This window comes from Schistocerca americana, chromosome 5 (genome assembly GCF_021461395.2).
Source record: "Schistocerca americana isolate TAMUIC-IGC-003095 chromosome 5, iqSchAmer2.1, whole genome shotgun sequence".
Lineage (NCBI taxonomy): Eukaryota > Metazoa > Arthropoda > Insecta > Orthoptera > Acrididae > Schistocerca > Schistocerca americana.
In genome coordinates, this window is record NC_060123.1 from 132,760,513 (window position 1) to 132,774,083 (window position 13,571).

A 13,571-nucleotide genomic window follows, 5' to 3' on the forward strand; every position below is an offset into this window, starting at 1 on the left:
AGTGACTGCAAATGAGCAGATGATTTGTGATTAGAAAGATTTTAGAAAAACAGTTACCACTGGCTCATTATTTGTAAAATTAGGTTTTATTACTTCACAATTACAGCAAAAATTGTACCCCCTAATAAACAACCAAATACAGTTGCATTACACTCATTTGTGTGGACACTACATGTACCACCACCAGACTTTTTTAAAAGATCCTGGTGAAACTGTGGAATTCATCTGACTGCTAAAAAGCAGTAATTCTGCAAACTATGATGGCCTTTCAAGCAGAATCCTTGCCTGATCGGTTCTTGTGTATTGCTCGTCAGTCTGGATCCATTACCAGATTGGATCACTAGAAAAAAGAGAATTGCATGTTTCATTAACGGATTGTTTAGCAAAGGCATGAGTGTTAAGGAGATGTTAAACTAACTCCAATAGGACATACTACAAGACAGGTGGTGTCCATCATGAAGAGGTTTGCTGGTCTTCCCACATACATTTCACAAAATTATGGATCGGAGCATGGAATGTCAGATCCCTTAATTGGGCAGGTAGGTTAGAAGGCATCAAGGGATCACTAATTTAGAATTGGAGGGCAGCGTGGAGGGTAAAAACCGTAGAGGGAGACCAAGAGATGAATACACTAAGCAAATTCAGAAGGATGTAGGTTGCAGTAAGTACTGGGAGATGAAGAAGCTTGCACAGGATAGAGTAGCATGGAGAGCTGCATCAAACCAGTCTCAGGACTGAAGACCACAACAACAACAACAACAACAACAACCCTGAGGAGAAAACAAAATAAATGACAGTTCATACAGAGGCCTCTCAACAGTTGTTCTTGCCATTGTTCTTGTTGTGCCATTCACAAATGGCACACTGATGGGGGAAATGATAGTGGTAGCATAAGGAACCTTTGCCAACACACCACACAGTGACTTGAAGAGTATAGATGCATAAAATCTTATGGAGACTTGTTAGGATTACTTGTAATCATGACACACAAACATGTTGCAGTATAAGCCACCTATGGAAATGGAGATAAATGAACCATCTCCAATTGCAGACAATTTTTCTTCTTCCAACTTTTTCAACAGTATTTCAGAAAGTCAGCTACAATACAACACTGACTCATTTTTCTGAGCAGAAAATGGTAACATCCTCTCATTTTGGTTTTCATGTGGGATTCTCCAAAGAGAAAGTAATGCAAGACTTCACAAATTAAATTCTAGAAGAAGAACAAATGCAAGGAAAATTATCTTGTTGCTATATTTTCTAAAGTTTGATTATATGGAACACACAATTCTATTTGGCAAACTAAGGTTTTATTGGATTAGTGGTACCCTCTTGCATGGATGAAATCTTACCTCCACAACAGAAATCACAGAGTTACAATGACATATTGCAGCACATGAAGCGTCAAACTAACCACAAAATGGGAAAAGTGTAGGGTTCCACTAGGATTGGCGTTGGATTTATTCAAACATCCGTAGATGGTCTAGCATGTGTGCTATAACACAACCGCATTTTCTTGGGTCCAAACTCAGCTTTATCCAGACATGGCTCATGTGACAGTTGAACAAGATTGCAACTTGTTCTGGTTCACAGCTAACAGTAAAAATCCTATCTTGCAAAGACTCATATTGTACCAAATCATACATAGAAGACAGACCTGTTAGTCTAAAGTAATTGTCAAATACTAAGTGAAAAACTGTGTAAAATTCGTTGGGGGTTCAGCTGGATAACAAATTCAAATGGAGTCAACAGTACTCAAGATCAATTCACCATGTTTTGCTCTTATAACTTGGATAAAATAACTTCATGATTGACAGACTGTAGTGGAAGGACAATGTTACTGGTGTACTGCCTGTCATGCTAAATAAGAGCCCCCATGTGTCTACAAAATAGGCAACACAGCAAGTACACGGCACTCAAGAAAGAGCTACAATTGGTTGCCGGCCAACCCCCATCACTAGTCTTGATGAAACACTGATCACAATGTTATTTTAATCAAAGTATAAAAGTTTCTGACGTAATGTTGCTCTATGAACAAGAGTATTAACTTACTTTTAACATTGTCAGTCCTTGTTGTCTTATGGGATTACCTTTTGGGACAGTGCATCTGTAGTAAATACAATGTTTCTCTACTAGAAGGGAGCTGCAGAATATTGTGTCAAGTATATGCTACTAACCCCATATGTAACACTTGGATATGTACCACAACACCAGGCCAATGGTGCATGACACTATGAATATTCCACCAATGGCATCTGTGGCAGGCTCACACACCGCCCTGCCCGTTCCTGACAATGTGGCCGAAGACTGGGAGATTTATGAGTAGCGGCATCGGCAATACATCCTTTGGTGTCACTGATGAAAACAGGCATAAGGCTTTGTTCCTTTCTTGGATTTCTCCTCAGTTCTACCAGCTGTTGCTTCAATTAGCCCTGCTCCAGAAACCTGTGTTGCTTTCACTCAATGAAATGTGTGGATTGTTGTCAAATTACAATTGTAGATGCACACGTCATTGCACTGCGTGTAGCATTCTATCATTCTCATAAACAGCTCCAATAGTTCTACTGGGCTTGGGCAGTTGAACTGCCTCAGTCACAAATGTCAGTTTGTTAATGCTGCTCATCATGATTCCTATGCTGGTCCTATGGTCCATGATGCCATAGCTTGGTTGGTTCCTGACAAGAAGGTGCGTCAATGTGCATGACAAGAAGGTGCGTCAATGTGCATAACAGTCCGACAATTCACCTTTAGCTGAAGTGTTAAATATTCGTTAATCTTTTTGAGTATCTTGTGCTGCAAGTGATCAGATTGAAGCTTGGTGTGGCATTAGCACAGTGCCTCCTGTTTACGGTCATCAGGCATCCATCAATTCTCGGGGGGATGACGACATGGCACCCATACAATTGCAGCCTCCATGCTGCACAGGACAGTAATGTGAAAAACAAAAACAAAACAACAACCACAGCAGTGGCACTACTCTGCACTCCCATCTTGCCCATACTGTTTCGTGCAACATGACAGGGCTGCGTGCCTAAGCGCGGAATGACTTGCAACAACTGTAGTTAAAAAGGATATATAGCATCTGTGTGTTGTTCTAACAACAACACTCAGATGCTCATGCGGGCATGAACACGGATGTTAATTGTGTGTGTCTCCAGTGCTTCCACATCATAACAAACAATTTATCAATGAGCGAGTGATGGACAAAATTCTCAGACTGCAAGTGGACATGGGTTCAACATGACTTTCTGAACTCACAAACCTATGTGGATTTGAGATCTCCAGTATTGTCTCTGGTTACTCAATGTTTGATGGGTTACAACAAGGAGCAAATTCCAATTTTGGGGCAATTTATGTCTTCCACTATGTATACAGCCGTTGTTCATTCCTTGACATTTTTGGTAGTTGATGATGCTGACTCCGCAACACTGATTGGTCTGCATGCTTTCAATGCTTTTGGTTTTTCCATTTCAGAAACATGCACCTCATTTCCGACCAGGTCCCTTACCAGCAGTTAGATTCTCTGTGTTCTGAGTTCTCATCTCTTTTACCAGTTGCGTTACCCTGAAATCTATGCCACAGCCATGCTGTTTGTTTGCACACCCTGTTCCAGAGGCTTTGTTTGATCAAGTTAAAGCAGAATTGGACAGGCTGACATTGTCTGGGGGTCATACATCCTCTTACATCAAGTTTCTTTAAAGTTTCAGTTAATGCTCCATGCTCCATCTATCATTGACACCTACCCGAACGAGTTACTGACTAAACTCGCAAAGAGGGGGGGGGGGGGGGGGGGGGCAGCTTTTCACGAAAATTGATTTATCTGAAGCCTACTTACAGGTTCCAGCGGATGAGGATTCTAAATGGCTACTTCTAATTAACACACCCTTCAAGTTGTACCAATATCAGTACCACACTTTCTGAGTGGCTAGCTCCCAGTGATTTTTACAACTGACGATGTCTGTTCTGGGAGGTATCAGCTATCTCGATGACATTGTCATGACGGGGGTGAATCTATGAAAGAGCATTTATGCATAGGGCATACACGTGGACAAGGAGAGGAAAAAGAGAGAGAGAGAGAGAGAGAGAGAGAGAGAGAGAGAGAGAGAGAGAGAGAGAGATTCCCAGATTTCACAATTAAAAATACACTTTTTCCTGAGTGAAAGTACATTTATTTTCATGTTAAGTGATAATATATTTTCCCTTGGAGCTAAAAAACTCCCCTACCCTTTGAATGGGAAATGTTTTATACACCATTGTGGAACTTCCTGGAACTTTAGGAAAATCCAGCAAAAAACAATGCACTTTGGAAAGATCTTTGATAGCGGCACAATATGTACGATGCAAACTTTCATATTGTGACTAGGGCCTCCCTTTGGGTAGACCGTTCATTGGGTGCAAGTCTTTCGATTTGATGCCACTGTGGCGACTTGTGCGTCGATGGGGATGAAATTATGATGATGATGATTAGGACAACACAACACCCAGTCCCTGAGTGGAGAAAATCTCCCCAGCCGGGAATCGAACACGGGCCCTTAGGATTGACATTCTGTCACTCTAACCACTTAGCTACTGGGGGCGGACATTTTCATATTAAGAAAGTATAAAAATTAATTTTGCCAAATACAGCATGGTAGCTTCTGAAGCATTGAAATTGAGTTTGGGTCACGTGATGTGCTTCTGTCAGCCAATCACAGGTAATGTAACATAATCTCACCAGCCAATGACAACAGATATTCAGAGCAATATTCAGAGCATAGGACATGTGATGTAGTAAGCTAAAAGCAACATCATTGTTAAGAAGTGTGAACACACAAATAGGAAAAGTTAATGGCTTAAATTAATATATGTAAAGTATAGCTACAAGAAACTTTCACATATAATACTGGTCGTCATTTTTGCCATGTTTTTTGAAGGGTATGGTTAGGCAGGGTCCTAGAGCACAGTTTAAATTGCAGCAGCTGAATACTTCTAGCAACCACGTTTCTATATTTCACTGATGCACACCAATCATTTTATAGGTTACCTGGCTGAATACATGTTCCGCTACGCACTTTGACTTTTCCATAAAAAAGCCAATTATGTGTGAAATTCCTCAAGAAATCACTTCGCACTTTTTTTTAAATGGATAATTATATTTTTTGCCATTGTTATGGCATAATTTGTAAACTATGAAAGAACTAAAATAAATATGAAAAACTAATTCTGTAGCTCAAATCCTTTTTTAGCAAGAGTTACCCAAGATATATCAAACATAAATAAGTAAGTAAAATTTTAAATAATGGCAGAAATGGATGGTCTTCTGGGCCCAAAATTTTTCTAAATGGCTCGTCCTCAGTGTCAAGTTTTGAACGAGAGTGTAACGCTCTGTGATTTAATAAATCCATCACGCGTTCTCATACATAATTCATCTTGTGTAAAATGAAATTTACTTTGAAAGTAACGTTTTTCAAACTACCCTTCGCAATATTTTCCTGCGACCAGTAAACAATTGTGATGTCACACTCATCGAAGCGAGGCCCACAAGAAAGATGCATCAAAAGCAATTTGTTGTTATAAGGTATTGCATAGTCTTCGACAAATTTTGCTGTTGGCAGATGGTTGTGTATGTGATTTGTTGTGTTATAAATGGCACGTTTTCTCGGCAACTACAGTTTTATTTTCATGTTAGTCCCTTTCTCATGTTTTCTTGCTGCAGTAGTGTGCTAAAGCAAATGATAAATAAAACAATGAAAATTCCTGGAATTATACTAAATTCCCAATTTCTCCCGGATGAAAAAATTTCTATGTTTTTCCCGAATTTCCGGGGGCATATCTGCCCTGATGTAACTTACGCATCTTGTTCACTGTCTTATATACTGCAGGACTGAAATGCAACTTTTTCAAGCCACAATTTTTTCAGCCATCCAAGGTGCATTTGGGGTTCGAGGTTTCTCAGAATACTGTTAAGCCTTTATTCCATCATGTCACCATGGTCAGAACTCTGCCTCAGCCTACAAATGTCAAACAACTCCAAGCACTTTTACGTAAAATTGCATACTATTACAAATTCCACGAGCAGCCCCACTGGTCCATACTCTCCCCAAGTTGCTCCACAAGAATGTTCCTTTTCAGTGGACAACAGCCTGCAAGCACAGGTTCATGATTTTGAAATCTAAATTACATCTGACTCCTTGTTTGGCTACTTTCTACCTTGGCCACCACCTGGTTTTGGCTACAGACGCCTCTCAGTATAGCCTCAGCCATTCTTACGCACCAATATGAGGATGGTTCTGAATGTCCCATAGCTTACGCATCAAAAATGCTCAAATCCGCTCAGCAGCACTACTCCCAAGTTGAAAAGGAAGTGTTTCCTCGAAAAGTTTTATGCATTCTTGCACGGGTCTATGTTCCACCTCATTACGATCACAAGGCCTTGTTTTCACTGTTTAATCCTTCTTCTTCATTGCCTGACTAAGCAACAGAGCGCCTCCAGCATTCTTGTACGGATCTACGTTCCACCTCATTACTGATCACAAGGCCTTGTTTTCACTGTTTAATCCTTCTTCTTCATTGCCTGACTAAGCAACAGATTGCCTCCAGCAGTGTTGATTCTTGTTTCTGTCTTGCTACAACTATGAAATACATTTCTGGCCCACTGCACAGCATACCAATGCCAATGCTCCATCCCCAGCTGGCCAGATCCTACATTTGATCAGAATGAACTCCTTTGTATTCACTCAGATGTTGAGGTACAACATAGAGTGGAAGGGTTTCCTATTCATCACTCCCTTTCAGTATTTGACAGCATTGTTCTCTTAGCGACAGATGGGCCTGTCAGGTAGGGTGGTGATCCCGGCCGCCCTACAGCAGGATGCACTTCATCTCCTACATCAGGGGCATTGGGGTCTCACGTACCAAGTTATTGGGCTGTTGGCACTTGTTTTGACCAAGGATCATTGGTGACATTGTACATCTTGTCACTGCTTGCTCTCAGTGTGCTACCCAACAGGCGGCACCACACGTGTTGCTCTCTCTATGACCCACATTGCAGGATCCGTGGCAACACATCCTTGTTGATTTCACAGGACCGTTCCTACATTCTTTCTGGTTTCTGGTTGTTGCTATTGATACTTTCTCTGAAATTTCCATAGGTTATCCGTTGCCCTTTGACATCAGCTGTGGCTACAATTCAGGTCCTCTCCAAAATTTTTCCTACTGACGGATTGTCTTACACACTTGGTGATGCACCCTGGAACCGACATTATCAACTGCTCTAATAACGGTCCACAGTCTCAGACCTTCCACAATTTTTGGACCGATCCAGGCATTTGCCACTTTACTGATCCCGCTACCCTCCTCCAATCCAATGGCAAGGCAGAACATCTCGTTTGCACAGGGACACACTTCTCGAGTTCCTACAGTTTTATGCCAGTAGGGCATCTGAGGCCAGCCACAAAGCTCCATGGTCGCCAGTCGTGCAATATTCTGCATCTCCTCATGCACCCCACAAACGACCATCGGCACATTCCTCGTCATGGTTTGCTCCTGACTCAGCAGTTTGGGCCAGGGGGACTGGCTGCCGAATTAAGTGGATTCTGGCCACAGTCCACAGGTGCTGAGGCTGCCACTTCCGTATAGTGCACACGAATGATGAGCTGGTGGTGCACCACCACGACCGACTGTATGCTCATGCCACAGTGAGGGCTGCAGATCCCCCACCCATGCCCCCTCCCTCAGCACCTTTTCCAGCCTCACAGAATGTCCCTGCTGCAGGGGCAGAGCTGCCCTCCCTGTGGATGTTGCTCCCTCCTGTCTCTCCTCTGGGGTCCAGCCACCTGGCACCTGCTACCAGGCATTGCTGCAATGCTTCACTGCCACTGGTGATTCCACCTCTGGCTCGGTTGATGCCTTCGGGTCCTTCCACACTGCCGTCCCTGGCACCTCTGACCAAGCTGCTAGTGCCTTCACCATTGGCACATTTCCACCATGTTGAGGAAACAGAAACAGAGATAAGACCAGTGCCCTTGTCCCTGGGCCCCACTTAACCCATTCAGACCTGAATTTTTTCTGGAGGATGGAAAATTTTTCTTTATGTGAGAATAATCTTAAGTGATTTTGTTAATGATTTTAGATGCAAGTTTTATACAAAAATTTGTCCTCATTTTCAAAACATATTTTGTACACTTGACTTCATTTTATGGACTAAAATAACTAATCACAAAATATTCTCTGTTGTAATAAGTAGTATAATGAACATTATGTAATTACAAAGCAAAATAAGAATTGCATATTCAGTTACACAGTGGAATATAATGAATCAACCACATCCGTGTATTCCGGTAGTCACAAGCTATTGCGCACTGCTGCATTGGCTTGCTGATATTTTAATAGTGGGGCCCAATAGTTGGCAGCACTTGTGCCCGATGAAAAGGCTGAACATTCACAAATGTGTATCTCAGGTTTCCATTGGGAAAAAATACTTTTGTTGCAGCTAAGAAACAGTACAAATTACTGTACACAATTGTAACCAGAGGGTCTGAAAGAGTTAAGGTTCTTCGTGGATATGCCAAGTCGCGATAGGCACAATAAAAAGATTCACACAATCACAGCTTTCGGCCATTAACGCCTTTGTCAGCAGTACACACACACACACACACACACACACACAAACACACACACACACGCAAGCGCAACTTGCACACACGTCGGCAGTCTCAGAGAGCTGAAACTACACTGCGAGCATCAGCACCAGTGCATGATGGGAGTGGCGACTGGGTGGGGGTAAGGAGGAGGCTGGGACAGGGAGGGGGAGGGATAGTATGGTGGGAGTGGCGGACAGTGAAGTGTTGCAGTTTAGGCAGAGGGCAGGAGAGGTGGTGAGGAGGGGGGAGGGGATAAGTAGTGGAAAGGAGAGAAATAAAAATAAAAATAAATTAAAAGACTGGGTGTGGCAGTGAAATGAAGGCTGTGTAGTGCTGGAATGGGAACAGGGAGGGGGCTGGATGGGTGAGGACAGTGACTAACGAAGGTTGAGGCCAGGAGGGTTATGGGAACGTAGCACGTATTGCAGGGAAAGTTCCCACCTGCGCAATTCAGAAAAGCTGGTGTTCGTGCGAAGGATCCATATGGCATAGGCTGTGAAGCGGTCATTGAGGTAAGGGGTATCATGTTTGGAGGTAAGGGGTATCATGTTTGGCAGGATGTTCAGCTACAGGGTGGTCCAATTGTTTTTTGGCCACAGTTTGTTGGTGGCCGTTCATGCGGACAGACAGCTTGTTGGTTGTCATGCCTACATAGAATGCAGCACAGTGGTTGCAGCTTAGCTTGTAAATCACATGATTGTTTTACAGGTAGCCCTGCCTTTGATGAGATAGGTGATGTTAGTGACCGGACTGGAGTAGGTGGTGGTAGGAGGATGTATGGGACAGGTCTTACAGCTAGGTCTATTACAGGGGTATGAGACCTGAAGTAAGGGATTGGGAGCAGGGGTTGTGTAAGGATGGATGAGTATATTTTGTAGGTTCAGTGGACGGCGGAATACCATGGTAGGAGGGGTGGGAAGGATAGTGGGTAGGACATTTCACATTTGAGGGCAGGACGAGAGGTAATCGAAACCCTGGCAGAGAATGTAATTCAGTTGCTCCAGTCCCAGATGGTACTGAGATACGAGGGGAATGCTCCTCTGTGGCCGGAATGTGGGACTTTGGGAGGTGGTGGGAGCCTGGAAAGATAAGGCACGGGAGATTTTTTTTTTTTTTTTTTTTTGTTCAAGGATGGGAGGATAATTACGGTCAGTGAAGGCTTCACTGAGACCCCTCGGTATATTTAGAGAGGGACTGCTGATCACTACATATGCGACTACCACAGGTGGCAGCTGTCGAAGTGCAGGTATTGCTGGTGGTTAGTAGGTTTGATATGGATGGAGGTACTGATGTAGCCATCTCTGAGGTGGAGGTCAACATCTAGGAAGGTGGCTTGTTGGGTTGAGTAGGGCCAGGTGAAGCAAATGGGGGAGAAGTTGTTGAGGTTCTGGAGGAATGTGAATAAGGTGTCCTCACCTTCAATCCAGATAGCAAAGATGTCATAAATGAATCTGAACCAGGTGAGGGGTTTAGGATTTTGCATTTTTAGGAAGGATTCCTCTAGATGGCCCATGAATAGGTTAGCATAGGATGGTGCCATGCAGGTGCCCATAGCCGTACTGTGGATTTGTTTGTAGGTAATGCCTTCAAAGGAGAAGTAACTGTGGGTGAGGATATAGTTGGTCATGGAGACTAGGAAGGAGGTTGTTGGCTTGGAATCCATATGGCGTCTGGAAAGGTAGTGTTCGATAGCAGTAAGGCCATGGGCATTAGTAATGTTAGTGTACAGGGATGTGGCATCAATAGTGACGAACAGGGCACCGTGTGGTAAAGGGAAAGGAACTGTGGAGAGTCAGTCAAGGAAATGGTTGGTATCTTTTATAAAGGAGGATAGGTTCCGGGTAAAAGGTTGAAGGTGTTGGTCTACAAGAGCAGAGATTCTCTCAGTGGGGGCACAGTAACCGGCCACAATGGGGCGTCCAGGGTGGTTGGGTTTATGGACTTTAGGAAGCATGTAGAAGGTGGGAGTGCAGGGAGTGGTAGGGGAAAGTAGAGAGATGGACTCTGGGGAGAGGTTCTGGGATGGGCCTAAGGAATTGAGTAGTGACTGGAGATCCTGCTGGATTGCTGGAATGGGATCACTGTGGCATGGTTTGTAGGTGGAAGTATTTGACAGTTGACGGAGTCCTTCTGCCATGTAATCCTTGTGGTTCAAAACTACAGTGGTGGAGCCTTTGTCTGCAGCTAGGATTATAAGATTGGGATCAGTTTTTAGATGGTGGACTGCGGTTCTTTCTGCGGATGTAAGGTTAGTATGCATGTTGAGGGATTTTGGGAATGATGGTGGGGCAAGATTCGAGGCTAAGAAATTCTGTAAAGTTAACAGGGGGTGGTTTGGAAGCAGTGGGGATGGATCATGGTTGGATGGAGGAGTGAACTGAGTTAGGCAAAGTTCATTATTGGTCTTTGGTTGAGTCTGATTGGTCGGGTTGGTGGCGAAAAAGTGTTTCCACTGTGGGGATCAGGAGAAGAAGAGAATGTCTTGAACTAGTCCTGCATGGTTGAATTTGGGAGTGGGGTAAAAGGTGATTCCTTTGGATAGGACTGATATTTCTGTTGGACTAAGGCTTCTGGAGGAAAGGTTCATGACTGCGTTGCGGGTCTGTTTAGGTTTTGAGTTCTGTGTGGTGGTGGGAGGGAGTTTTGGAGGGTGGAGTAAGTGTAGTAGGGCTGTGAGACAGGGTTTGTCAGCTATGAGGGGTCGTGGGGGAGGTTTGGAGGTGGTTGTAGAAGTGGTGGACAGTGGTACTCCAAGGTGGGAGTAGGAAGTGAGCAGGATGGAGAGCTTTTTGAGGTGGCATTGTGTATGTTGCCCAAGTTCCTGCAGGGCAAGAGTTTCAATGTGTGTCATGGGTTACAGGAATTTGGGATTACATAGCAGGAGAATTTTGCGGATGGAGAGAAGGTACTGCAACGACGATTGGGCTTGGTTGATAGGGTTTTGCAGAACTATGTTGGTGAGGGTTAAGGATTGGCAGAATCTGAACAGGTGGAGGTCATTGTGGAAGGAGGGGTGGCAACCAGAGATGGGTAATTTGATGGTAAGGCCATTAGGGGGGATTTCATGAGCCAAATAACAATGCAGGAACAGTATGTGGGACTGGGATCTGGCTAGGGATAAGGAAACTTTTCTGTATTGATGCAGATTGAAGCAGCAAGGATCCATGGTGGTGCAAAAAACCGAAAAGTACATAATAAAGTAGAATTACATCCGAAAAAATTACGCAAAAATACACCCAAATATGTGTGAAAAGTACGAGATGGATGCACAGGGGAGAAATGATAGTGGAAGGTGAAAAACTCACTAAATTTGGCGAGAAGTCACAAAGGTCAAAGTAGAGCCTAGCCACCCGTGGTTGTCGCATCTGCAGTAACGAGCAGTCCCTCTCCAAAAGGGTCTCACTGAAGCCTTCACTGACCGTAATTATCCTCCCATCCTTGTACAAAAACAAATATCCCATGCCTTATCTTTCCAGTCTCCCACCACCTCCCAAAGACCCAAAGTCCCACCGTCCGGCCACAGAGGAGCATTCCCCTCTTAACTCAGTACCAGTGAAACCAGTCATGTGATTTACAAGCTAAGCTGCAACCACTGTGCTGCATTCTATGTAGGCATGACAACCAACAAGCTGTCTGTCCACATGAACGGCCACCGACAAACTGTGGCCAAAAAACAAGTGGACCACCCTGTAGCTGAACACTCTGCCAAACATGATACCCCTCACCTCAATGACTGCTTCACAGCCTGTGTCATATGGATCCTTCCCACCAACACCAGCTTTTCTGAATTGCACAGGTGGGAACTTTTACCGCAACACATGATACGTTCCCGCAACCCTCCTGGCCTCAACCTTCATTAGTCACTGTCCTCACCCATCCCCAGCCCCCTCTCTGTTCCCATTGCAGCACTACACAGCCGTCATTTCACTGCCACACCCAGTCTTTTAATTTATTTTTATTTTTATTTCTCTCCTTTCCGCTACTTACCCTCTCCCCCTTCCGCACCTTCTCTCCTGCGACTCAGCATCTCCGCTATATGGTGAGGAGCCACTTTCCTTCTCTCATATTATTTAAACTGAAGGATTGAAAATTTCTGTTACCTACACGTCAAGCTGAAGTTTCCGTTGTAGAACTGCACAACAAGTAATAGTGCACTGCAAACATACCTCAGTAAGTACAGATGTAGGTACACACTTCCTATCAAAAATACTAATTTAAGGAAATTAATATTAAACTACCAATAAGAGTTAAACAGCAGCTATTTAGTTTAACTGAGGAAGCAGCAGATTAGAGCCATTCCTTCTAAATTTCTAGCAGTATAGAGGCATTTCTCTGTTGATGAAGTGCACAGATTAACTTCCATCGATTTCCTTGTCTTTTGTTAAAATATACCCCGATTCCCAGACCACTGAAATTTCTCACACCACTGAAATTTCTCCTTCTTGAAATTTCTAGTTCTTGATAGTAACTATGCAATACAATGAGTGAGTGAATGAATTAATTTCTGCCTGGTGACACACAACACACAGTACATTTACTTACAAGGGAAATCAGCTGCCAACCCTTGCAACAGTTGTCAATTCTCTGCAGGTCTCCTGCATTTCTTATTTCTAACATTGCAATTTTCCTGTGTACCAGATGGTTATAATTAAACTTACAGTGCTCCAAGAGGTGCAGTGTGTGCTATACATGTGTGTTGAAGGATTGGAGGATGCTGAAACATTGTAGATATGTACATTAATCTGTACTCTTGCTGAGTAAGCTGGGGAGGGGGGGGGGAAGGTGGAAATATGGCACTGTAAGAGGTCAGGATGCAGTGTGGGTGCAGGAGAAGGTGAAAAATGATCAAACATATGATAATGGTGGTCCCAGCATGTTTATTAGGATGTGATCACAAGTTATAACCTTTTTTGAATATGGTCTCCTAACTCAGTAACATGTTGCATCCAT

The 13,571-nt window shown here is 43.6% G+C and overlaps 1 protein-coding gene across 1 annotated transcript in view; it reads right to left on the minus strand.

Moving 5' to 3' along the window:
- Window positions 1-205: 205 nt before the first annotated feature.
- The window catches only part of LOC124615863 (protein abrupt-like), a 75,719-nt gene continuing 62,353 nt past the window's right edge, over window positions 206-13,571 (minus strand). The window contains exon 6 of the mRNA XM_047144021.1: window positions 206-340. Coding sequence (XP_046999977.1) covers window positions 338-340 — 3 coding nt within the window. The 3' untranslated portion in view covers window positions 206-337. The remainder of the gene's footprint in view (window positions 341-13,571) is intronic.